The 25,799-nt window shown below is 32.3% G+C and overlaps 1 protein-coding gene across 6 annotated transcripts in view; it reads left to right on the top strand.

The window, feature by feature from the left end:
- Sptz (zinc finger FYVE-type containing 26 spastizin) overlaps positions 1 to 25,799 on the top strand; it is a 137,418-nt gene that overhangs the window by 3,270 nt on the left and 108,349 nt on the right. For all 6 annotated transcript variants that reach the window (XM_076450137.1, XM_076450138.1, XM_076450136.1 and 3 more), the window contains exons 4-11: positions 752 to 1,408; positions 3,761 to 3,931; positions 9,373 to 9,464; positions 17,991 to 18,160; positions 19,054 to 19,958; positions 20,404 to 20,698; positions 22,229 to 22,437; positions 24,641 to 25,592. In XM_076450137.1, coding sequence (XP_076306252.1) covers positions 752 to 1,408; positions 3,761 to 3,931; positions 9,373 to 9,464; positions 17,991 to 18,160; positions 19,054 to 19,958; positions 20,404 to 20,698; positions 22,229 to 22,437; positions 24,641 to 25,592 — 3,451 coding nt within the window. The remainder of the gene's footprint in view (positions 1 to 751; positions 1,409 to 3,760; positions 3,932 to 9,372; positions 9,465 to 17,990; positions 18,161 to 19,053; positions 19,959 to 20,403; positions 20,699 to 22,228; positions 22,438 to 24,640; positions 25,593 to 25,799) is intronic.

Here is a 25,799-nt window from a genome sequence, read left to right as displayed (position 1 = left end):
GAGCAGTCCTTATTTGTTTTCTTTTTCACACTGTTTCATTTTTTTTGATACTGTACATTGGTAACAAACATTCAGTGCATGTACTTGTTTTTTTCTCCATGCATTTTACAATGTCATGATTTCAGTTTTTATTTAAAAAATTAACTTTTGCTATTAATTGAACAACACCTCATGATTTTATTCTCAATGAACTATTTTACAATGTTCATGTTAGTGTATAAGTTTACCACATGTGATGGGTTCTCTTGTTTGTTTGTTCTTTTTATTTTTTGTAGGAATCATACTTATCATTTTTACCTCAAAATTAAGTACATTCTTCAACCATGGACGTATAAAATACTGTTATTAAATTATTTATAAATCTACATAACTATATAGTTGTGTGTGTGTTTTGAATTCAGTGTAGAATTTACAAGGTATAAACTTGTTAGTGTAGGCATAGAAACTGAGAAAGCTTATAAGGCTATAAAGCCCAAGTGGGCTTTAATGAATAATTTGTTTTTCATTTTTCATGCCAGAGGAACTAGTAATCTATATAAAGAGCTGCCCCATTATTATCAGAATGAATGAAATACTTGGAATTCACATGTATGGCTAATATATTTAGTGTAAAATATTCTAATATTTTGAAAATAATTTAATTTTATTTAATTAATAATTTATTTTCTTAGATGTTTTCTTACCATATACACACACATTTATACATATATGCATATATATACATATATATATGTTTTTTTTCACACTTTAGGAACTACATGTATTATACTGTAGTATGCTTGATGGTGAAAATGTAGATGGAGTTCAGTTGTCTTCTGACTGTTATGCAGTACTTAAGGAAGGTTTACTTGAAAATCCTTCACTGGTAAGCTGCTTGTTGAACCAGCTTCTGCTTTCCAGTGAAGAAACAGATTTAATTTACAGCAAATTTCAAGTGTGTATGATCTATTTAGAGTGCTTATCATACTGTATTAAGCAAATTAAAAACAGAATCAATTCCATTGTGCCTAAACCTGATGAAGTTGTTACTAAGATCCTTCTCATCCTCAGTTTGTTACCTGAAGGTATCATTCAGTGTTTCACCCAAAATCCTGACATATCTGAAATGCTCGATTTGATCTTTGAAGACCTTGTACTTTTATGTGCAAATAATACACTTGAGTATAATAGGGTTTATGGAGCTTGTTTGGGAAGGAGGAGACCTTGCTTTCTTCAGCATCTCTGTGATAAAGAAGATCAGTTGTTTTGTCGTAGAGGTGGACAACAGTCACTTGAGACTACAAGAGATGTTTTATCCCTGCCATCTAGTTTGATAAAGTGTGCTATTAACCTTGATGGAACACTTAATCATCGAGAAGCCTTGTTACAGTCTGTAAAACGCAACTCACATTTTTTAGAAACACTTTTGGTAAGTTGAAAAGTAGTATTACCTCCTTTATTCATTTTTTAACTTGAATTTTATCAGGGTTAAGTACTTTGTTTTTTAATCCTCTAAGAGTAAAATAACTTATTCTTTTGATAATTTTAAGTCTGCAAAATGTCCATGTATTCATGTATCTGTGAGTATGCTATTATTGTGGTGTGAATGTAGAACCAAAAATTACCATCATAATGGCATTCTTAATTGTACTCCTGTTATTGAAGCTTTATTTCAGCAGTCTTAAGGAATTGAAATCACTTTGTTGTGTTATGAGAATATACTTGGTGAATATTAATGTTTATTAGATACCGAAATGATGGGTGAGAGCCCTCTTTCTTTTATTCATGAACAAACGAGTTCTGTTGCTGAGGTGTTTTCACCTTTATTTGAAGAGCAGGATTTACCAGCTAGCCCTATTTCTTGTGAATCTTTTGACCATTCAGTCATGCCTTGTTAAGTACATAACTTGCATTGATAGTGTATGTGCAATCAAGTTATGTATCCAGTAATATAAAACTGACCTTTAATCTTCCTTATCTTGGCTGTGTTTTAGTTGACTATTATTTTGTAATATACAGTCACATTTCAATTATTATACATTATAAGATATATAGATTATTAATATCTTGAAATAAATTATTAAACTTGTTTATCGTAAAAGATAGCTCATTCAATCAAGAAGTAAAACAAACAGTTCTCTTCTTGCAATAATCTTTGAACTTGGTTGCTGCTGGACATTGGTTGCTAAGCCTTTTAAAATTTTGCACATGGAGGATATCAGTTTTTTTAGGTTTTATGACTAAAAAATCATAAGTAACAATACTGACACCATAGAATTCCGTTATAATTTATTAAGCTTAGTAACTAAGCTGTACTTGTGTATTATCAAGACAGCTTGAAAATACACTTTTACTTCAAGTGAGTTTCTCATCATCATGAAACCTATACATATGTTTATAAAATATATGAAACTTCAAACAGACAAAAGACAACTTGTAATCTTGTTTTGAAACAATGTGGTAGACTTTTCACAGATTAAATTGGCTGAGAGAACCACTAGGGGTGATTCTAAGCTGTTGATTGGTTATTCAGATGTCATATATTGTAGTAAGAGTATATAAAGAACTGATTCAAAAAATGGAGAGGTTAACAAGGCCAGAATGTCTGATTCAGTATAAAATTCATATCTCAGCAAAATAAAAAGATATGAGGTTTTTATTTTATATTCTAGCTTGTCAATATTAATAATTTGAGTTCCTAATTTGTACAGAAGTATAGACTTAGTATTTTGACATCATGAATATTTAACTTTAAAGGGTGATGCATTTGTTATACCATGACTCACTGAAATCTATGTTTGTGTTCTTTTAATCTTTACTTTTAAATTAAAATTTTAACTTGTATATAATATTAATGTTTGAATTTTATAATCTACAATTTGATTCCAAACTTATTGACGTAATTCATGAAACAGTAGTTCAATAACATTTTGAATGCAAGTCAACAAATACAATGGCATGGCTTTTGACCTGTGGCCCATTGCAAAAGGAGAAAATGGTTGTTATTAGTTCACCATAATGACAGTTCAGCATACACATTAAATTTTGTTGGATATCCTACAGAAATTTGCATAGTTGCAAATACATTAATAAAGTCATTATATGTCATATTTACTGTAGAATTTAGTCATAATTCATTTGTGATAGTCTTTTTTTATGTAGCTATGTACTGCTATCGACTATACTTCTAAGTGGACCCGTAGGTAACTTTGTGGGTAACAAAATTGTGTAATTCCTTTTTCTCGTGTTTTAAATCAGTGATAACACTAATGCAAAAAAAGGTGCTGAAAATATCCCATTTTATTACACCACACCTAACATTTTTATCATTTTGCATTTCAGATAAACTGTAAAACAAAAAGAAATGATCCTTCAAAAAGTAACTTTTTCTTAACATTTCTAAACTTAAATGATAAATAATGATTCATTGACATTAATTTGAACTATAAATTATTGTTTTTTAGTGAATTAATCTTATGATCAGATTGTTTTGGTATTTTTGTAAACTTTTATAGTTAAACATGTGTAATTAATGGTTTTTATAATAAAATATATTTATTTATTTATTTATTCATATGTAAAGTTCAATTATACAGCTAAAAGCTACTTCATCATTGTCTGCTTTACAATATGAATTACTTTATTTAATTTACATTTTCTTGGGGAATTGATGATACTATATTAAATACAGCAAAGTGTTCTGTAATTTGTGAAATATTATGTATCAAACGAGCTTTTGTAGATGTACATTATGCTTTTTCCTGTGTGTTTCTCTTCTTAGAATACAGCAGTGCAATATATTTTGATGGGACAACCAGAAGAAGCAATAGCTTTATTAAAAGAACCCATGTTTTCTGACCTTAAGCCAATTGTTTTGGTATTAGCTTGGAACCAGTGTGTTTCTGATATGTCAGCTGGATATGTGTTAGACACTGTAAAGGAAATAATTCCAGTAAGTACAAGACTGTACTAAAGTTTTTTGTCCAGTTAATTTATTAATATAAGAAAAAATATTTATATGCAAAAACAGCTCGTTTGGGTTGAGAAAATATTTTACATAGAAGAGCGAACAACGTTTCGACCTTCTTCGGTCATCGTCAGGTTCACAAAGAAAGAGGTAACTGACCGGAAGCTGACCACATGTTTGAAAGGAGTTGTGTAAGTGAGTGTTGGAATGTAGAGGGCGGAATCAGATGTTTGAATATATAATTTTATTTATTTTATTATATTAATATAGGTATAAAGGCATTCTTTTATATTGGTTTATTTTGGGTTTAAGTTGTTGTATAAGTAAGGCTTCTTTAATTTTGCATTTGTTTATGTTTATTTCTTTATTTAGTATTTGAGTGTTTTCTATGGTTATGTTGTGTTTATTTGACTTGCAGTGTTTGAAAACGTGTGAAGGTGACTTTTTATGTTTTTTTATGAATCTAATTCCATTTTTCTACTAGTTTCTCCAATATAGAAGTCGTGGCAGTTATCACATTGTATTTTGTAAATAATGTTGGTGTGGTGTTTGTCAGTGTAGTTTTTACATAGTATAGACCTCAGTTTTGTGCCTGGTTTTTGAATAAATTTGGTATTAACTGGAATGTCATATTTTGTTACTAGTTTTTGCCAAATGTTGGTTATTTGTTTGCTGATGTCAGGAATATATAATATACAGCAGTATATGGTTTTGTGATTTTTTGATTCGTGAGATATATTTACTTTAGTTGGTTGATTTTGCTTTCTGTCTAGGTGTGTGCGTATAATGTTTTCTACAGTTTGTGGATGTTGATGTTGATGAAGTATTGTTTTATTTTGTCTAATTCATCGTTAATTTTATCTGGTGAGCATAGTTTTATGGCTGTGTTTATTTGATTTCTTAGTATGTTGAGTTTTTGTTTTGTTTCATGTGCTGAGTCCTAAGGAATGTATAGTCCAGTATGGGTGATTTTTCGGTGGATTTCTGTTTTGAATTGTGTGTCAGTTCTTGTAATTTTGAGGTTAAGAAATGCTATTTGATTGCTTTCTTCCTGTTCACATGTGAAGTTAATGTTGGGATGTATAGAGTTAATGTGATTGAAAAAATTAAGTATGTGTTCTGTAGATTTGAATCCTGCAACCGTGTCATCTACATATCTGTACCAGTATAGTGGTGGATGTAATGCTGTGTTAATTGCTTGTGTTTCAACTTGTGTCATAAAAATATTGGCTAGAACTGGTGATACTGGGTTGCCCATACTTAGGCCATTTGTTTGTATGTAGTTGTGGTTGTTGAACATGAAGTTTGTCTTTATCATGGTGAATTCTATGAGGGTTGCTAACTGGTTACTGGGAATGTCTATAGTTGGGTTACGGTCTTGGATATAGAGTTCTAAGGCTATCTTGCAGGCTTCAGTGGTTGGAACTTCTGTGAAGAGGGATATAACATCGAAACTGGCCATTAAGGCTTTATGATTAAGTTGATTTAGATTAGACTTGAAATTAAAAGAGTCTTTGATGAATGAGCTGGCTGATGTTACATATTTGGAGAATGCCCATGCTATGTATTTACCAAGATTGTAATTAAACGATTCATATGTGGACTATTGGTCGTAATGGACAATCTGGTTTATGAGGTATCCCCATAACGTACACCACTATTAACAGTACACGCTCACACGATCGTTAAGAAACTAAGACATTTAAACCAAAGAATTATCAATAGAAGAAATGACATCTCTTTCATTCAACAATGTAGAAAGGAACAACTAACCCCTAATTTTGTAAAGGTAAAACTATCAAAAATTTTAATAAATACACAAACATTATCCAAAACTTACAGAAAAAACTATTAAAGCCATGTTGAACACAAAATACAAAGAACTACATGACTTACAAAAACAAAAAATGAACCTAGACCATCAACTGGCATGCTACATTAAACCAGAGATTTACGGACTTATACAACGAAACATAAACCAAATCAATACTAAAAACGACAGTGACAAAAAGATCTGCCACAACAAAAAACTAGAAAAACTAAGATGCAAACAAGAGAAAAGACACCAACACGACAAACCGTTGACTAACCTCATAATTAACAGATCCGACCAACAATTAAACGCAGATGAGATACATCTACTTAACAAAGGACTCAACTTCGCAATAGTACATTCCAACCATAGAAATCAAAACATGTTTAAAAGATCTAGCCAGGAGACTTGTGATACTTTCTACAGAAAACAAAAACAAGAAAACAACCGAAAACAACCAACAGAAAGAAGACAACTTAGACAATTTTATTGACATCCAACAACCAAACTTTCCAGGTAAAATTAAAAATTTATGTTTTCCAGAAACACCTAAAAACAACATCTTAAACAATTTTTTCAAAGAATTTTCTCACAAAACCATCAACATAATTCCACAAAACAGAAAACTAAAAAACAATGTTACTAAAAGAGACATTAATTCCATTAAAAACCTAAAACAAGACAAAAACATAAAAATTCTAAAAGCAGATAAAGGTAACGCTATAGTCATAATGAACACAAATTAATGCATCCAAAAAATGAAGAGCATCTTATCAGAAACGAACAAATTTAAACCAATACACACAAATCCAATAAAGACACACGAGACACAACTGAACAAATTACTACTAAAAATGAAAAAAGCCAACACAATTTCACAAATACTTTATTCCTACCTACGTAAAACCGACTCATGCACACCACAAATATACGGCATCCCCAAACCTCATAAACCAAATTGTCCATTACGACCAATAATGTCCACATATGAATCGTTTAATTACAATCTTGGTAAATACATAGCATGGGCATTCTCCAAATATGTAACATCAGCCAGCTCATTCATCAAAGACTCTTTTAATTTCAAGTCTAATCTAAATCAACTTAATCATAAAGCCTTAATGGCCAGTTTCGATGTTATATCCCTCTTTACAGAAGTTCCAACCACTGAAGCCTGCAAGATAGCCTTAGAACTCTATATCCGAGACCCTAACCCAACTATAGACATTCCTAGCAACCAATTAGTAACCCTCATATAATTCACCGGGCCTGGCATGTCATAGCTCGTAAGGCGTGCAACTCATATACCAAGGTTCGCGCACGCGTCACGCCAAACATGCTCGCCCTCCCACCCGGGGGGGAGTTATAATGTTATGGTCAATCCCACTATTCGTTGGTACAAGAGTAGCCCAAGAGTTGGCAGTGGGTGGTGATGACTAGCTGCCTTCCCTCTAGTCTTACACTGCTAAAGTAGGGACGGCTCAGTGCAGTGGGCTAACAACCTACTCACTTAAATACTTGTTGAAGAATCCATAGCGTTTATGCGCCCTATGTTCCTAGATGGAATCTAATGGTGATAACTAACTAACTGACTATAGAATTCACCACGATAAAGATAAACTTCATGTTCAACAACCACAACTATACACAAACAAATGGCCTAAGCATGGGCAACCCAGTATCACCAGTTCTAGCCAATATTTTTATGACACAAGTTGAAACACAAGCAATTAACAACAGCATTACATCCACCACTATACTGGTACAGGGAAGAAAGCAATCAAATATCATTTCTTAACCTTAAAATTACAAAAACCGACACACAATTCAAAACAGAAATCCACCGAAATATCACCCATACTGGACTATACATTCCTTGGGATTCAGCACATGAAACAAAACAAAAACTCAACATGCTAAGAAACCAAATAAATACAGCCATAAAACTATGCTCACCAGATAAAATTAACGATGAATTAGACAAAATAAAACAATACTTCATCAACATCAATAAGTTTCCTCCACAAACCGTAGAAAACATTATATGCACACACTTGGACAAAAAGCAAAATCAACCAACAAAAGTAAATATATCTCACGAATCAAAAAATCACGGAACCATATACTGCTGCATACCATATATTCCCGACATCAGCAGACAAATAACCAACATTTGGCAAAAACTAGTAACAAAATATGACATTCCAGTTAATACCAAATTTATTCAAAAACCAGGCACAAAACTGAGGTCTATACTATGTAAAAACTACACTGACAAACACCATACCAACATTATTTATAAAATACAATGTGATAACTGCCACGACGTCTATATTGGAGAAACAAGTAGAAAAATGGAAACCAGGTTCAAAGAACATAAAAAGTCACCTTCACACGTTTTCGAACACTGCAAGTCAAATAAGCACAACATAACCATAGAAAACACTCAAATACTAAATAAAGAAACAAACATAAACAAATGCAAAATTAAAGAAGCCTAACTTATACAACAACTTAAACCCAAAATAAACCAATATAAAGGAATGCCTTTATACCTATATTAATATAATAAAATAAATAAAATTATATATTCAAACATCTAACACCACCCTCTACATTCCGACACTCAGTTACACAACCCCTTCCAAACATGTGGTCATCGTCAGGATCACAAAGAAAGAGGTAACTGACCGGAAGCTGTTTTTGCATATAAATTTTTCAACAAGTGGGTTTCTCGACATCACTGATTAAGAAAAATATTGTCTTAGCTGATGGTTTATATGCACAAAACACATTTTTTGTAGGGCATGTAATAAACTACTGCAAAGACAGTGCAGTTTTTTTAATTTCAAGAATTGTGCATGGAAGTGTTAGTTTGTAAAATTCTATAGATTTTGAAAATTATTTGTTCAGAACCTATTGTTACATGGGTGCAGGTTTATTATTTTTGAAGTGTTAGTCAAAGTAATCACTTAAAGTTGCATCCATGATTATTCTTAAGAATTTTTGTGCATTTTCAGTTTGATGTTAGTTTTAATATACTTGGAAATCCATTTCTTTCTCTCTTGAGGAATTTGAAAGCTTATTTGCTTGTCTTCTCATTTATCTTAATCAGTAATTTGAGTAAAGAAAAGTGTTCATCAGGAAGTTTTAAAAAGAAAAATATGACAAGGTGTTACATTTTGCACATGTAGTTGTTGGTATTATTAAACTTGTATTTGAAAAAAATCTTGCAGTGATGAAAAAGAAGCTAAGTTGTTATGTGTCACTTTGCTTTATGAGCAAATGCTACTCAAACTTCTTACAAGTTAATTCATACACCTAAATGTTATGAATATTCAAATTTGCAATTTTATTTTAATTAAATAGGTTTAAAATAGGTATATAGTAAATATCTGAATGTGAAATATGTAATGTACTGTTACTACATCACATATGTGAGGTACAGTGAATAATTATAACATTTTTTATAAATAGTGATACAAAATATGTGCTAAGTAAAATTAAAATATTTTTCACTTGTTATTTTGATTTATATGACAAAACCATGAAATGTGTAAAATTGTATGAAATTTTTCTTTTGGAATCAACATCAGTCTTTTCTCAATTTCAGAAAATGTCTTTATCAGACCCATTGCTGAAAGAACTTTGCCAAAAGCTACATTATTTTTCTCGTGTAACTGATTGGTGTGTTGAAAAAGTGATGTGAGTGTAATTTATCTTGTCCTTTTAACCCTTTCTGTACTGACCTTTCTCTAGAACATGAGTCTAATTATTTTATGACAAATGTATAAAACTTGGTTTTTAAAAATTTCACAAAATTGAACAGAACTGAAGATGGTATTAATATTCTGAACATAATAGGAAGGTCAAAGCTAGATTCAAAATTCTGAGATGATACCTTAGCACTGCTCAATTTTTTCATGCATCTGCCTATGAGATTCGTGTGCCACTAACTTTGAGCTACCTCACATATAAAAGCAGGTGTTTAACTCTCTTGCTAAAGCCTTGCTTGAATTGGCTGAGTTCTTGACCTATGTAGTTTTCATATTATCACTTCTTATAGGTTCTATGTATCTTCACAAAATTTTGCTAGGTTTCAGTAATTAGTAAGAGTTATTTATAGACAAATTTTAATTTTTAAGAAGTATTTTTTATAAAAATATCTCTCAATATATGGATTCAAATGTTGACTATTCCGAGTGCAAAGTGGTTTTCTTGTTAAGATAAAAAAAATATATTTGCATAATTGCTAAAACAACTTAATCAAATTTTAAACTTTTTCAGTGAAACTTTATATTTTGTCTGATATTTTCTCAAAACAAATTTGAAAAATTAACATTAACCTATTTTTCATTCGAATATGACTTCAGGTTGTAATATGAAACTACATTTGTTTATCCTAAATAGTTTTAAACTTGTAACATATGTGTTTATATTTAAATTTTATTGCCTTTGAATTATAACTACCTGATATTCCTACCATTTGTTTGTAAACCAGTTGGTGAATGTGGAACTCATGTCATTATATTAAATTGCATAATGCATGAGCTACTGCACTCTCGAGTATACCATGTGAAGAATTTTTTATCATTGTTGTTGTTATTCTAAATTTTACTTAATCTAATGTAAAAAGTTTCTAATTTTAACATTATTTAATTTTTTTAATAATAATTAAAGATTACAAGCAAAAAACAAGAAATGAAGTACTTACTTGGGTCTTCTTTTTTTTTCTGATATTATGATGCTGTATTTTTTGTAAAAACTTGCTTGTTATTTGCTGCAGGTGTATCTCCTGATCACTGATGTAACTAACTGGTTTTTCTAGAATGTGTGAAGTTTGGAGTTCTAGTTTAGTATTGAATGTCGGAGAACTATTGGCAATTTTTGAATGAAATGTTACAAGTGTAGGAAGAGGGATTTTATTTTCTAGTTTATGGTTCTGTAACTAAATATGATTGGGAGACTATAGAAAATTATACTTTTCCTGAGTATAATGAATAATGTATGTCATATTTCATACTTATTGGAGAATTTGTAAACAAGTTAGAGAAGATGTTTATCAAGAAATAAAATGTCACAATTCAACATTCATGGAAAATTTGGGATTTTTTAAATATTGTCTTAAAAACTAAGAAATTGAAACTTGGATTACTAGTTACATTTTCATGCCAGATTTATATATGATAACATAGTAGTTTAATTAAATTTTGAATGTAACTCTCTAAAACCTCACGGTGTGCTCAGATAAAGATGCCGAGAGGAAAAGGGTTAAAAAGAATTGCAGTAGTGCATGATGTCATCATAATGTGACAATATGTTAGTAAAGTTGACATTAAAACATAGTATATAATTTTAAATTTCTGAAAGGAACCACTTACCTCCCTGCACACAGGAGCTGTTTCTCACACATCTGCAAACAAGATTTTGTCACTAGCTTTGAACTGTTTCCCATATTTAATTATCTGTTTTGATATGAACTGTACTAGTACCTGATGGAATTATTATGCAGCAATAGTACTTTACCAGTTAAAAAGGACAGCATATTCTATGTGCAAAGTAGATCTCCATAAACACTTGCTTTGAAAATTAACTTCGTTCTTAAACTTGGTACTGCTACTCTGTTTTTCGAAGCCACCAAGACAATATAACCAAATTCTTTGGACAAGTTGACAGTCTCTGTTTCTGTGTTGACATCAAAGGATTGTTCTCTGCTTTAGGCTGTGACCATGACCTGCAAGAGTGGCATTTCTTTATTGATTCATCAATGTTAAGCCTTAAAACTGTTCTGTTACACAATGACAATGTTCACCCTTCAATACCTGTTGGCTATACAGCACACATGAAAGAAACCTATGAGAACATGGAAATGTTGCTGAAGCATATCCAGTACAGAAAGTACAACTGGAATATCTGTGGAGATCTGAAAGTCATTGCTCTGTTACTGGGACTGCAGCTTGGCTATACAAAGTACTGTTGTTTCATCTGTGAATGGGGCAGTCATGCTAAAGAGTAACATTATTCTAGACAGAGCTGGCCACTCCATAAAAAGTTAGTTCCAGGACAGAAAAATGTGTCACATGAACCTGACAAAGATTGTTTTTGCCTCCTCTTCACATAAAATTGGAACTTATGAAGAATTTTGTGAAAGCAGTGAACAAAGAAGGTGAAGGTTTTTGTTATTTAAGACAGATGTTCCCAAGAATAACTAAGGCCAAGATCAAAGAGGGAAATTTTTGTTGGCCCTCAGATCAGACATGTTATGAGTGAAAAGCAGTTTGAAGATCTATTAGTTGGGCCAGAAAAGATTGCTTGGAAAGCCTTCAAAAACGTTGACAATTTTCTTGGCAATTACAGAACCCCACATTACAATCAACTGGTAGACAAACTTCTCAAAGCATACAAAACAATGAAGTGCAACATGTCACTCAAGATTCATTTCCTCCACTCACACTTGGACTTCTTCCCTGCAAGTCTCAGTGCTGTCAGTGACGAATACAGTGAAAGGTTTCACCAGGACATTGCTACAATGGAAAAACGATATCAGGACAACTGGAATTCATCAATGCTTACTGTCTACTGTTGGACATTGCAACGTGGTGCACCGGACATTGAATACAAACAAAAGTCAGGAGCAACACACTTTTAATTATGTTGAACTTAATAGCATATTAGAAACATAAACGTAATTAAATACGTTATTGCCGGTAAACAGTTAACTGTCTATTTCTCAGAGTTCCTACGTGATGAAGCAAAACCAAAACCATATTTGTACATACCCACCCAGGTACCTGTCACAAGCAGCAAAAACTTTTCAAAAAAATTGTTGTGCAGTGTATTTGTGTCATATATGTGTCTCCTGACTTCTCTTTCCTTCCTAACATATGGATGGTTTGAGAGGAAGATAAGTCATTTTTCTGTTCCATTTCTGTTTGATTTCTGAAGTAGGATTTCTTCATTACTTCTACACTGAAATATGAGGCTCATGTTACCACTTTGGGTATTATACCTCCTTGAAGTATTTGTCTTTTTCTGCTATTATCCTCTGTGAAATAGATTGTTATATGGGCTATCCTTCTTTTCCTGAACTTTCCCCACTAATCCTCCTGAACAAGCTATATCTCTTTAGGCCAGTGAAGATTTGATAGTCTTTTTTTACACCAACAGATTTTGTCATATCTTTCACTATCTGTTTTGCAAAATCAGCTGGGCTTAATACAACATTTTTCAAGTATGTGATGTTTTATCCATTTCCCCACTTTCTGTAATGTATTTATTACTTCCACATTGGCTCATTTGTCATATTTTGCATCATAATGCAACCTTTTACTGGATCCACTTGGTCTTTATTTACCCATTCCTATTCTTCCTTCCAAGGGTTTCTTATCTAGTCATTTTATTTAATATAGATTGGCATGTTGCCATCAGTACCGGAGGCTATCCAGCTCCTTGTTCAGCTTTTCTGATAACTCCTGTCTCGCTGTAGTTTCTGCAACTTCTCCATTTCCAACTTTCTTCTTCATTTATATCTTCCTCTGATTCCATACTTTCTTTGTTACCCTCAGTCACCAGTGTTTCATATAGACCTTTCTGTCCCCCATATTTACATCTGGTTTTCTTCTGGTTATTGAGAAGATCTGGTTTCTCTAACAGCTAGATCCTTTTCTAGCTCTTTTCTTTCACCCTTCCTTCATGGAAGTTTCTCAGTGCAAATGGAATGTTTTCTGGGGCTAAATTTCCCCTGATCAATCCACTGTTCCTCGTCATACAAGTTTTGTCACTTCTGGATTGGGGGGAGGGTCTTCTATCTCCTCAATCCCAGATTTTGGGCAGCTTTATCCCTCATCTTTCATTTTTTCTGATACCACATGTTCTTACCCTCCCTACACTTTACCAGTTGATGTTTTTCTTCAGGATTCATCATCCATCATAGCAGTCTGCCTGCCTTACTTTGTCTACATTCAAACCATTCTCCCTGTGCTCCTTATTTCACCTTTCCCTTACATTTTCCTTTCTTCTCCTATTTGCCTGTGGATATTGATGGTCTGTTTATTTTCATTTTATGTTTCACATACTCTTTACATATTTTTACAGATCGTTAATTCCTCCATAACTCTTCAGTGGCTAGTGTGGATAACTACTGTGTTTAGCTACTTCTCCTTTTCCCATCTTTATTTTTGGCCTGTTACACATAGACTTCTATATCCTTACAGCTCCATTTTGTGGCACCCATTTTTGCTTGTTTCTTCTTTGGTAGCTGTCCTCTATTCATGATCTTTCTGCTTCTACCTTTGCCAATTTAGTTTGACTTATAATTTGATTGGCTTGTTCATTTTTATTTTCTTCCTGCAATAAATTATTCCAGATGTCTTTTCATTCAATTTAACACCTTATCTTTTCATTGGCACTTCAATATCCCTTGGAAGGACTTCTTCAGCTGACATGTTGACATCCCATAATATGTTTGTCTCTCGCTATTTGCATCGGACTGCTGTTTCTTCCTCTACAAGCTCTTGTCTTTCCCTTGTTGCCACTCTTCAGAATTCGATAAGACTTTGAGTGGGTGAGTTATTTTTTCTTTTTTCGATAAGACTTTGAGTTATTTTTTTCTTTTTCAAGGCCTTTTTTTCCTTTTTATTATTGCTCATTGTTTGGATTCTGCTCTGTGGTGAGTGGTGCCTAATCAGGTATTTTGTAGCAGATTAAACATGCACTGTACAGCTATGTTGATTTACATATTATATTTTCATGATAACACAATGTACACTGCAGACATGGGGTGTTTCTCAATGTTTGTAGGTTTATCCTTGTGATGGAATTTTTAACAAAATGTTTTCCAGTCTCCAACTATATACTACATGGGTAAAGCTGAAGGGGATAGCTGTCCATTCCTGCTATGCCTTATATTGAATAAATTGGTATGGTTTGCTTTTAAAAATACGGTTTCATTGTTATCCATTGAACTGTCTCAAGTAGTGTCATTCCTTCAAACTCTTCATCGTGTTCCCCCTCCACCAAATTCTTCTAATGTATTTTGTGAATTCTTACCATTTTCCAGTTCCAAGCTACTATGGTGATGGATTATGGAGGCACTCTCCTGAATGGTTTAATGAAATACAAAATGCAAATAAAATATTCAATTGAGATTAAGGCAGTGGTGTTCTGTTGGTGTAGATAATGTGTTATTCCCCATTATGAAACAAATATAAATGAGAGTGAGCAGTCAAAATTACAGTTCACCCCTTTGATTGGGGTCCCTTGTTTTATCTCCTTGTGGGTGTCAGTTTTCAGTGGTTGGTTCTTGGATTTAGAGTTGAACCAATTAACACAAGTCCTCACGTATTACAGATGTCTATTCCTTCCTCAACTATACTCTTATTATTCCATCCATATTGTGGGTCATAGTGGAGGTACTTGTAGATTACTGTGATTCTTCCCCTTGCACTATCCCTTGATGATTATTAATTTGAAGATGTTACTCTGCATGGGGTATTTCTGGTCAGTATCACTTTTGAGGGAGATGGTGTACATAACTCATAAATCTTGTTGATGTTGGATCTTGGGTTCCCAGATTGATCTGTTAATTTCTTATATTAACATCTGTTCTGTTCATATATATGGAGGTTCTTGATTCCCTTCAGCCTCGTGAACTTGAGGTGAAAAAGGTATGATCCTCTTTTATACCTCCACCAGGTGGCTGAGTTTTAGAATGGAGTTGACTTACCACCTGTATGATCATCTTTCCTACCCTCCCACCTGAATGTTGGTGTTCAATGATTGAGTTTTGGACTGTAGTTGACTTGTTAGTGGTATAATGTTGGCACCTAATGACCATGTTTTTGATTGAAGTTGAATTGCCACCAGTATAATCTTCTTTCCTAACCTCACATGGATTTGGTTCCCATTGACCTGAATTTTGCATTATAGTCAACTTTCAGGCAGTATGATTGTCTTCCTTACCTCTACATGGATGTCAGTACCTATTAGACAGGTTTGAAATGTTGTTAACTTATCAGTGGTATTATTCTCATCCTACCTTCACATGGATGTTGGTTGTCAGCAGCATGGGCTTTGGATGTAGTTGACTTTCTGTGTATTGTCTGTTGTACCCTAGCCACTTTACACCTAAGACGCATCCTTTTAATTTTATTCTTATATATTTTCTTGGATACAGCTGCATAAATTTTATATGGCTTGGATCACTATCTTACCTAGATTTCTTGCATTTGAAGGGGCTCCTCTGTTTTCTGCCCATGTGTGCAACATCTTTCTATGATGGGAGAAGAGTGTACCTATTCCAGAAGGGGTATAGGTCCTTACATCTGATCTTAGTATCTGACTGTCTGTTATTAGGGAATGTTCTTCAGAAACTTTTAAAGGATACGTCTTCCTTTTTTTTCCACCTGTGGGATTCTAACTGGTTATGTGGGTAGAGGTAATGTATCATATTGGAAGTTATAATTTTTCCTATACTGAAAAATGTATTTCCAATAGACACTTACATCCTCTCACACTTACCATCCTTCCTACTTACTGAAAACTGGTGCTTCTATCTTCTGCTAATACTCAAAGTGATAGTTTTATAGAATTGAGTAGAGGGAGTCGTGTGTCATGAGAATATGTTGAGCTATTATTGGTGGAAGGTTGACATATAATGATTTGCATGAGAGATGCATTGTAATCATTCGGTTCCAATGGGAAGGATATGCAAGGCTTATGGCATGTGTAAAACTGTTTTTACATATAGAAGGCAGCATTGAAAGAATAACTGATAAGATAGTGGAAGTAAGTACCTATTGGAAATACAATATCAATATAGGAAAATTTTAACTTTACAGCCTTAAGTTTTCTTGCTTTACTAAGATATATTAAAAGCAGAAAGTCAAACCCCCATACCACACCATCCTCTTCACATCTTATCGTTTGAAAATTTTCTCTGATTTTCTTTCACATTTGCTGTTGGATTAATTATAATCAACAGAAAGAGAATATTTTAATTTATTGAATTTCTTATTAGTCTATCTTGTTTCCATGAATTATGAATTATTTGGCCTGCAGTTTAATTCTTTGCTCTTGCTGAGTTACCTTGACCATCCAGTAAGAATGATTTAAACTACTTATAGTTTAATTAGAAAGTCATTTAAATTATAATACTTAGAACATTTTGATCTTTTGTGCTTTAAATACGTATCTGAAATAAATACTGAATAATATACTAAAAACAACCCATCAACAAATAGTTGACCTGTGTTATGTATTATGTTTTTATTTGTTTTCATAGAAGTAGCTAAAGTGTGAAAATTAGAAACTTATTGGATTTTATAATAAAACATAAATGAGAAAAAATTAAATAAGAAAAGTTGTTTGATAGCTTGAGCACATCTCATGACCACAACAGCTGTAATTTGTCTTGGTGAACTGATAACTCAGTAGTTTGTTTCTATAAATTTCTTTGACTGAACTCCAGTTGCAAGTGTAAAGCAACATATCTAATGACCAGGAGATTTGGAAAATATTATCTTGGCTATAAAGTTAAAGTGTAGTCATTCTAGAAAGAAAAAGTATAATTTATATTTTTTTTGTATTTTTTGTCATTTGGTGGTTACAAGAATGCTCAAATTTATCAAGCCTATATCAGTCAGTTCTGTTGTAAAAAAATATTTAGGAGGCTCTAGAGGTTATTCAAATGGAATTTGAAAACTAAGATGAAAAGGTATTTTTATTCTTAACAAGACTCACCTTGCACTTGGACTGAGTGAAGCACTTGTAAATTCAGAGATAAATCCTTAGTAAAATGCTTTATTAAAAAATATGATTTTTTTGTCTACAAAGGATTTGTTTACTAAAAGCTTGTCAGATTTTATGAAGGTAGTGTTACTGCATTCAGAGGTAAAGTATTTATAGTTTTGAGGTGATATGGTGATTTTGAGGTCAGTAAAAATGACTGAGCTCCTGTATAGAGAGCAATACATTTACCATGATTTTATGAACTATGATGATTTATTTAATATGTCTGTGACGTTGTGCTTCATATATGCTGCCATGAAATATGCAGATATTTTCTGTTTGAAACTGTAGTACATATTCTTGTGATGTAAGAGTTAATTCTAAGTTTTTGTGCAACTTGCTTAAGAATGGTCAGTTTGTCAGTTTTAGAAGTGTGTTATGAAATTTTTACTCTTGTTACTTTTGTTTAACCAAAATTAAAGTGGTCATTTTATTGAATACTAGAAAACTGCACCCTAATCTAGAAACCGTGGAAATTTTGAGCAAAGCCAGGATGATTTTTGATCAACTTCAGCATCAGTCAGTGTTGAGAGTGATTCACAACATAATTGGTCTGAAACATGTGAAACCTGCTGAAATAATAAATCTGTTGAAAGATGGATTACCTGATTCAGGTATTGAACATGATATTTAATATGCAGTTATGTATTTGATGTTAAATTCACCATATTGAGGCATTTCACAGCTCAAGCAACAATAATAGCTGGATATTGTAAACCAAACAATTTGCTCAGGGCTATTTTGTATAGAGTGTATGCTTGGTTTTTCATAATGACTGCTCTAGTAGCCAAATGTGTATGAACAAATCTTGGTTATGACTTTAATAACAAAAATTTCTAGCATGAGAAAATTTGATTATAGATATAGAGGCTGTCTATAAATTTATTAAATTGTACTTTCTCTATATAACATAAGTATTAAGCTTGTGGTCATATTGTTTTAAGACTTGGTAGAATGACTATACAATAAGACAATCTATGTTACCAGTCAGTGAAATTTCTTTTCAAATGGAAAGTGCAAATGGTGGTTTCTAATTGTTTTTGTATTGGTTTTCATGAATTTTTTTATTATTTATGCTCAAAATGACTTCTGATTTTAATTGAAGTTCTTTTTTTTCAAAACAGTGTTAGATATTTCTGTAAGAATAGTTGGGCATTGAGTATAATCATGTGCTAGTAAGAGGAATTGAGCAAAAATGTAAATATACTACATCATCTATTTATATTGCTGATGTTTTAAGTAGTTATTACATCAAAAATTACACCTGAAAAATTAGTGATACAAATTCTGATTTCAAGAAATTTATAAGGTACATTATGTCTAATATCTAAGGTTAATGAAATTTTATTGTACAGCATAATATGTTTTATTTCTGCTTTGTTTAGAGATTAAAATCAGTGCTATTTATTGTGTGAAAAGTAACAAATAATACATGTAAATAAAGGTAATTTTCAAATAAATGGCTTATTTATAGTGCAAGTAATAAATTCAGGTTTATTTTTCTTAGTGAGTGCAGTTTTAAATGAGAAAATATGGAAATGTGATCTTACGAAGTGGAACCTACTTCAGCTGCGAGATGTGATGATTTATAAAGGATATATTGCCATTCAGTGTGTGATGGATGCTATTCATAATAGTAGAGATATAATGTCATTTGAAAAAACTACCTCAAGAACAACAAAGTTGAAAATTGTTTCAGAAATTGATGAACCTAAAGCTGTGTTAGAACAATTAGACCTTAGTGTGGAAGAAAGGAAAAACATCAATAAGAAGTCTTTGCAAGAAACTTACTATGCTAATGTCATCAGGTTGCTTGAAAAAGCTCAATCACAGCTTCAAGAAATTTATCCTGTATCATTTCGTGTTGAGATTTTGGAAAATATGTTTTCTTTATTGTTTGTTATGAACAGTGATATTCAAGATTTAGAGTTTGGATCTGATTCAGAACATGATAATGATATGGAAGAGAGATACTTGAATCCAGCTACTCCTAACCTTGGTTCTCAGCAAAACACCACAACTGAACAGACAGATATCTCTTTTCATGGGTCTCACTTTGGAAAAGATGAAATTTCTGCTGATCATATGTTTGAAACTGAACAAAGAAAACAAAATCAGGCAGAAGATCAAGATTTTGATTCAGATCTCATTGGGCCTGCACCTGTTCCATTTACATTCTACATTACAACAGATAAACTGAAAGACTCTCCAGCAGAAAAATCAAGACTCTGTGTGAGTTATTCAGCTGGCAGCTCGCATAGCACCTCAAGCAGTTCTCTTGGCTACTCTAAAATAGGATTTCTTTGTGATGAGGTAATAGTTCGAGACCTTTTAGCTTATCTCAGAGATTCTATTCTGGATGCTAAGACTGCTGTATTTGAAGTTCTAGGAAGCAAGAGTCTTGGTCAAAAGGTGAATTGGGGATTGTTTGTGAGTTTTCATATAAAAATCAACTACAATAAAAGTTCACATATGTTAAGCTCAAAGAATAATCTCAGATCTGAATACAAAGTGTATTTTTGCATAAGAACATGTTTTTTTTTACAATGGCTTTAACTATAAAATAGTTTTTTTTTTCTAAAAAATTCATGCTTTAATAAAGGTGAACCACTACTTTATAATTTTTATTTTTTTTAAATACATGGAATACTCATTAAAAGTTGTTATATAATGAGAAATAGAAAATAGAAGACATGAAGTTTATTCATTATTTTATTGAATGGTAAAAACAGGAATTAAAAACAAAGTATCCATAAGGCACTTAAAATGTTTCTATAATCTTTAAGTGCTTTAAAATTTCTTTTAAGAAAATGCAATAAGCAATTATGAATTATAATGTTCCCTTTTTTATTTTTAGGGCCAGGAGGAAATAAAGCAACAGCATTTTCATATTAACATGCTTGTGGGTAGTGTGTTACAGTCATCAGTATCAGAAGCAGATCTGCAAAAAAGACTGTCACTAATGTCACAGTACGTAAGTGAAGCTCAGTGGCGGTTTCAGTTGGTTTCTAAGAAAAGTAATCCAAATAGAATAGGAGTCTATGATATTGATGAATCACAAGTTGTACCTATGAAAAAAAAGAGAAGTTATGTCACCCAGAACCATGTAACATCTGAATCATGGAAAAAAAATGGAACACCTTTTTCTAGTGGTGGGTAGTTGTGTTATTTGTTTTTTGATATATATAAGAATTGATTAAAGATGGGAATAATTTATACATATTACTGAACTTATTTCTTTTAAAAACTTACTCCAAGATTTCTTTTATTAAAGAAAAAGATAAGTGATCTCAGTATGTAAGCATATTGATGATCCAAATGTATGTGTGTTGATGATCTAAAATTAGTAACTCCAAAATCTATCTGCAGTAATTATTCAATATAAACTATTTCAGCATGCAGTAAATGTAGTTTCATTAACGTTTTTTTAAAGAAGATGATTCAGTCGTACTTCATTCATTTATTGAGATAAATTTAAATCTGTTTCTCCGCTTTTCTTCTTCATTTTATTTCTAATAGCTTGTGATGTGTTTTTTTTTTATTTTATGTATACAAACTTGTGTTACTTATACCTGGCTCCTATATGACTGTGCAGTAAGTCTCATGACTTATAATGCTGAAAATTGGGTTTTGACATCTGTGGGTGGTAGAACACAAAAAACCCATTGTTTCGCATTGTGCATGGTGACAAGCATTATACTTTCATCCAGTTTTTTTTTCTACTAAGACCAGTAAGAGTATTGAAACTGTAGTATTTCATTTATCCCTATAGTGATGGGTCACAGGTCAAAGATCATATTTTATTTGTCAACTACTATTTTATGAATTTATCCCACTAAAGTTTGGTATCAAATTTTACATTATGCATAAGCCTTTTGCAATGAGTAATGGGTGAAAGGCCATGTCATATCCTTTTTTGACTTACACTCAAAATTTTATTCAGCTGCTATTTTATGAATTTGTGTCAATACATTTGGAATCAAATTATCTTTCATAATTCAGACTAATATTATATATGAGTATTTTTTTTAATTTAAAAGTGATTATTAAAAGAACACACCTAAATAGATTTTACTACTAAGAGTCACATGGTATGTTGAATGCAGCACTGTTTAAAATTAGATGTTTGTGGTGTCAAAATACTAAGTCTATAATTTTGTACAAATTAGGAACTAAAATTACTAATATTGAAATGCCAGAATATAAAATTACCTTATAAGTGTTTATTTTGCTGAGATGTGGTTTATGTACAGAATCAAACATAGTGGTCCCATTAAACTCTTTGCATTTTCTGAAATGGTCCCTTATATACTCTTACTGCAGTAAATGACATGTGGATATCCAATCAACAGCTTAGAATGTCCCCTTTGCAGTTTTCTCAGCCCTTTTTAATCTATGAAAAGGCTACCATATTCTTTTGAGCCAATATTTCATGAAGGTAGGTTGAGTCTTTAATCTGTTCGAGGTTAGGTTTCATTTTGTTTAAAATCTAAATACATCTTAATTACTAAGCTTGATAAATTATGGTAGAATTCTATAAATTTTAAAATGCTTAGCAAATGAGTTCAAAGGTTCTAACTAGTGAGAATAATTTAAATGTAAACATCTTGGAGTATTATTGTGCTTTGAAGGTTTTTCCTTTTATGTTGTTACTATTATGTATGATGCTGTTTTTTCTGTAGATCAGACAGGAAGTAGCAGCAGTAAAGAAGAGGCAGTTAAACATCAACAGAAGTTAAAGCAAAAAAGAAGCACAACTCCAAAGCGTGGTGCTTACTATAATGGTTTCCAGGAATTAGGAATTATTCACAGAATGCTTGCTTCACCTGATGATCTTCTCAGGTATTCATTGTTGGAAGGAAATCAAGAACAAGCAAAACAAGTAATTCAGGTACTAAAGATTTGTACCTTTTCATGTACAGACTGAAATATATTATAGTTCACTTCTTATGTGTTACCTTTTTTAGAAATTAAATACTTAATGTTTTGAATCTTTATATCTAGTTTTAGTATTTATGTAATAAAATTCACAATTACTGTGTGTGTGTCAATCATCCTAGAGTTTAAAAAAAAAACAGGATATTTTTTGGAAATACTTTACTTTATGTATTAAATTTCAAGAACTCATCTTACCTTAATTTTTATGCATAAAAAATGGAATATATAATTTGATATATATTACTTCTCTGCACCTTGCCTACAACTGTTGTGAAATGTCCTGTACATATTAAGTCTTAAACAAATTTTTCCTTCCACATGTATCTATTTGTATTGTATCAGCCTATGATCTAGTCATCATAGTTCTATTGCCCTCAATCAGTAGAAACATCACACAAACTCCATATGTGGTAATCTTTATGAAGGCTAGCATATGATCACATCTTTCTTTTTTACAAGGCATTGCTTGTATTTTTCTTAGGCTTTTAGTGATTATTTTTGTTTTGATTGACAGCCTTTCGTTAATTAATACTACATTATTTTTGTCCTCTTAGCACTTCTGTTCCATCCACCTTGTTTTTCTTCTTATTCTTTCACTTACCCTCTTATCTTCAGTCTTCTACATCATATTTCTGGGAGCATGTTTAACCAATTTTATTATGTCTTCATACATGGAGATCTTGGAATTGAAGGCTTTTAACTTTCCTTCTTTCTCTACATGAGAAATTCTCTCACGTTTAGAAATTATGCTTCTTTCTGTACATACCTTTCATTCGTATGGGATTTGTGGTACATGTCTTGTGATCACTTCAATATGTATCTTTCCTTGGATTCATCCCTTTTTTAGATGGGGGGAGGATGACTCTTCACACATTCTCTCCCACTCTAGATTTTGGTCTTGAGAGGAACAGTCATGCAAATATAATTCTCAGTATTTCCCTCTCTTCTCTACCTGACCTGCATCTTCCCAAACTGTGGAGGGGGGCTGTTTATACATCTACTTTCTCTAGATTCTGATCTTCAGAGGAGTAGTGTTTTCTTCACAACATTTGATGATGTCTGCATCTTTTGGGTTTGCTACAATTGTTAATTCCAGTTGTTAGGTCATCTTGTAATAATCCATTCTGACACTTCTGTTGTTGTTTCTTACATTAAACTGCCAGGGAGGCATCCATTTCAGAGACCAATGTTTTACTTGTTGTTTTTTTTATGAATACCCATCTGTTTTGATGATTGTCTGTTTCCAAGTGATTTTATCCACACCATTCACATCTTGCTCTTGCACTGTTTGCTTTCATTTACTTGCTTTTTTCTTCTACTTGCTTAGTCATCATTATTTGGTCATTTAATACCTTTTCAGTGTCATGTATCCTATATCATGAGGATCAGTTAATTTATTCCTTGACTGATCCTTTTTCTGAAGACTTAGACTATGCAATAGTGTTATCAGAAATTATTCTTCCATCTCTTTCCCTTTTCTTTCATCATAATATGATCATGCCATTTTTGTTAATTTTTTTGTTTTCAGATAAGGCTGTCCACTAACATCCCACTGGGACTGCACTCTTTTTGTAGTCACCTCCATCATCTGTTTTTTTCCCATGTCTTACTTTTTCTTCTAGAGGTTGATTTCTTTTCAGTTTTACTCATTGGATTTGTCTGCTGTCTATTGGAGGAGTTCTTGCAGACTGGTGTGAGGATTACACCTCACAAATTCATCTTTCATGATTTCTGTCACAAAGTAGTTTTTGTACCCATGGTGTTTCTTTAACAGAGAGCACCAGATGTAGTCCTGTTCTTATGTGTTACACTGACTTTTGGTGGGAACCAAATACATATACATATGTTTTGTCAAGAATGAACCTGTGATTCATTTTTGTATGTTAGTGGTCACTGAGATTACTGGTCATGGAATTGTGTTGTCTTGTTATTGGTGGAAGGGTAAAGCATAATGATTATTTCATAGACTGTTGCAATACATGTAGAAGTAAGAGTTTGTGTAAGGCTTGTGGCATCCACAATAAATTCCACAGTAGTTGTACACAAGGTAATTGTGTTGTTCAGAAGTAAGTATATATCAAAGATACATTTTTTGGTAAGAAAAAAATATAATGTTATTGTGCCACTTTAAAAGAGTTTTAATTTCTTCTGTATAGCTTTTCAGATTGCAGGATAGCTGTGATGGAAAGGAAGTTTTTTTCAGTGAAAATTTTGCACATGCATTAAAGAAATTAAACACAATGAACAATCTTGGAAATAGACAGATGGTTCGAAAAGTAAAATTGTCCAGTGGTCAGCTTTCAGCAGTTGCAGAAGCTGCTGCTTTAGGTGTGACAGCTACAACTGTAATGTCACTGATTGAAGAACTGTTAACATTAACTCCAGCCCCATCAGTTCCAGAGATCAAGTTTCTTCTTGAAGACACCAATTCCTCATTAAATGCAGATGAAAAGTCATTTCTGGCTGGATGTAGTCAGATTCATAGTATAGTTTGTTCTGATCTAGCTTTTACTGCTTCTGCAAGTCAAGAAATAGCTTCAATTCTTTTGGATCAAGCCAGCAAAAGAATGTATTCACTGATGGCTTCTGAATCTGCTTCCCGAAGAAGAGGAGGTCTGGTACAAGTGAAAGGTGCTCGCATGATGACACAACAAATGAGATCTTTGTTAACTGAAATATCTTGCTTAAGTGAGACTTCATTTGGGAAAGACATTTTAGTTCCATTTTCAGATTTGTCAGTTAAAGATATTCTTTCTTGTCCTTATTTTTCATTGGAGCCAAAAACATTTCACGAACAAATGAGTGCTTGGATCAAACTCTCCAAACAATTAAGTAAGGTGCAAATGTTATTAAAAGAAGAAGAAAGCCACGGTATAGTAGTAAACTCCAATCAAACCAGAAAAATTTCTTTGAAGGAGATAGAAAATAAGCTTCATTCAGCTTTTTGTAAATTGGATGATGTCTGCTCTCGAGACCTGTTGTTCAGTTCCATGAATTACTTGCGTAAAACACCAAGAGAACATTTTTGTTATTTGAGAGCATTTTACAGTCATGTCCGCCAAGTTTACAAAGTTTTATGGAAATGTCGGAATCATGGAAGGAGTGCAGGTCAGTAATTTAATGGTCTGTAAGCATGGTGTGGGAAAAACGTAATTTTATAGTTAGAAATTCTCCTTCTCACTTTTTTTAAGGATTCTGTTTCATTATAAATGAGAATTTTAACTTGCAATGTAGTTACAGAAAAGTTTATTAACAATTATCCTTTAGTTAAATGTTACTATTTTGTTTTAAAATCTCAATTGTGTATGTAAAGAC

Source organism: Tachypleus tridentatus, chromosome 8 (assembly GCF_004210375.1).
Source record: "Tachypleus tridentatus isolate NWPU-2018 chromosome 8, ASM421037v1, whole genome shotgun sequence".
NCBI lineage: Eukaryota > Metazoa > Arthropoda > Merostomata > Xiphosura > Limulidae > Tachypleus > Tachypleus tridentatus.
Note: the sequence above shows the minus strand (reverse complement) of the source record. Positions and strands in the feature narration are given on the sequence as shown.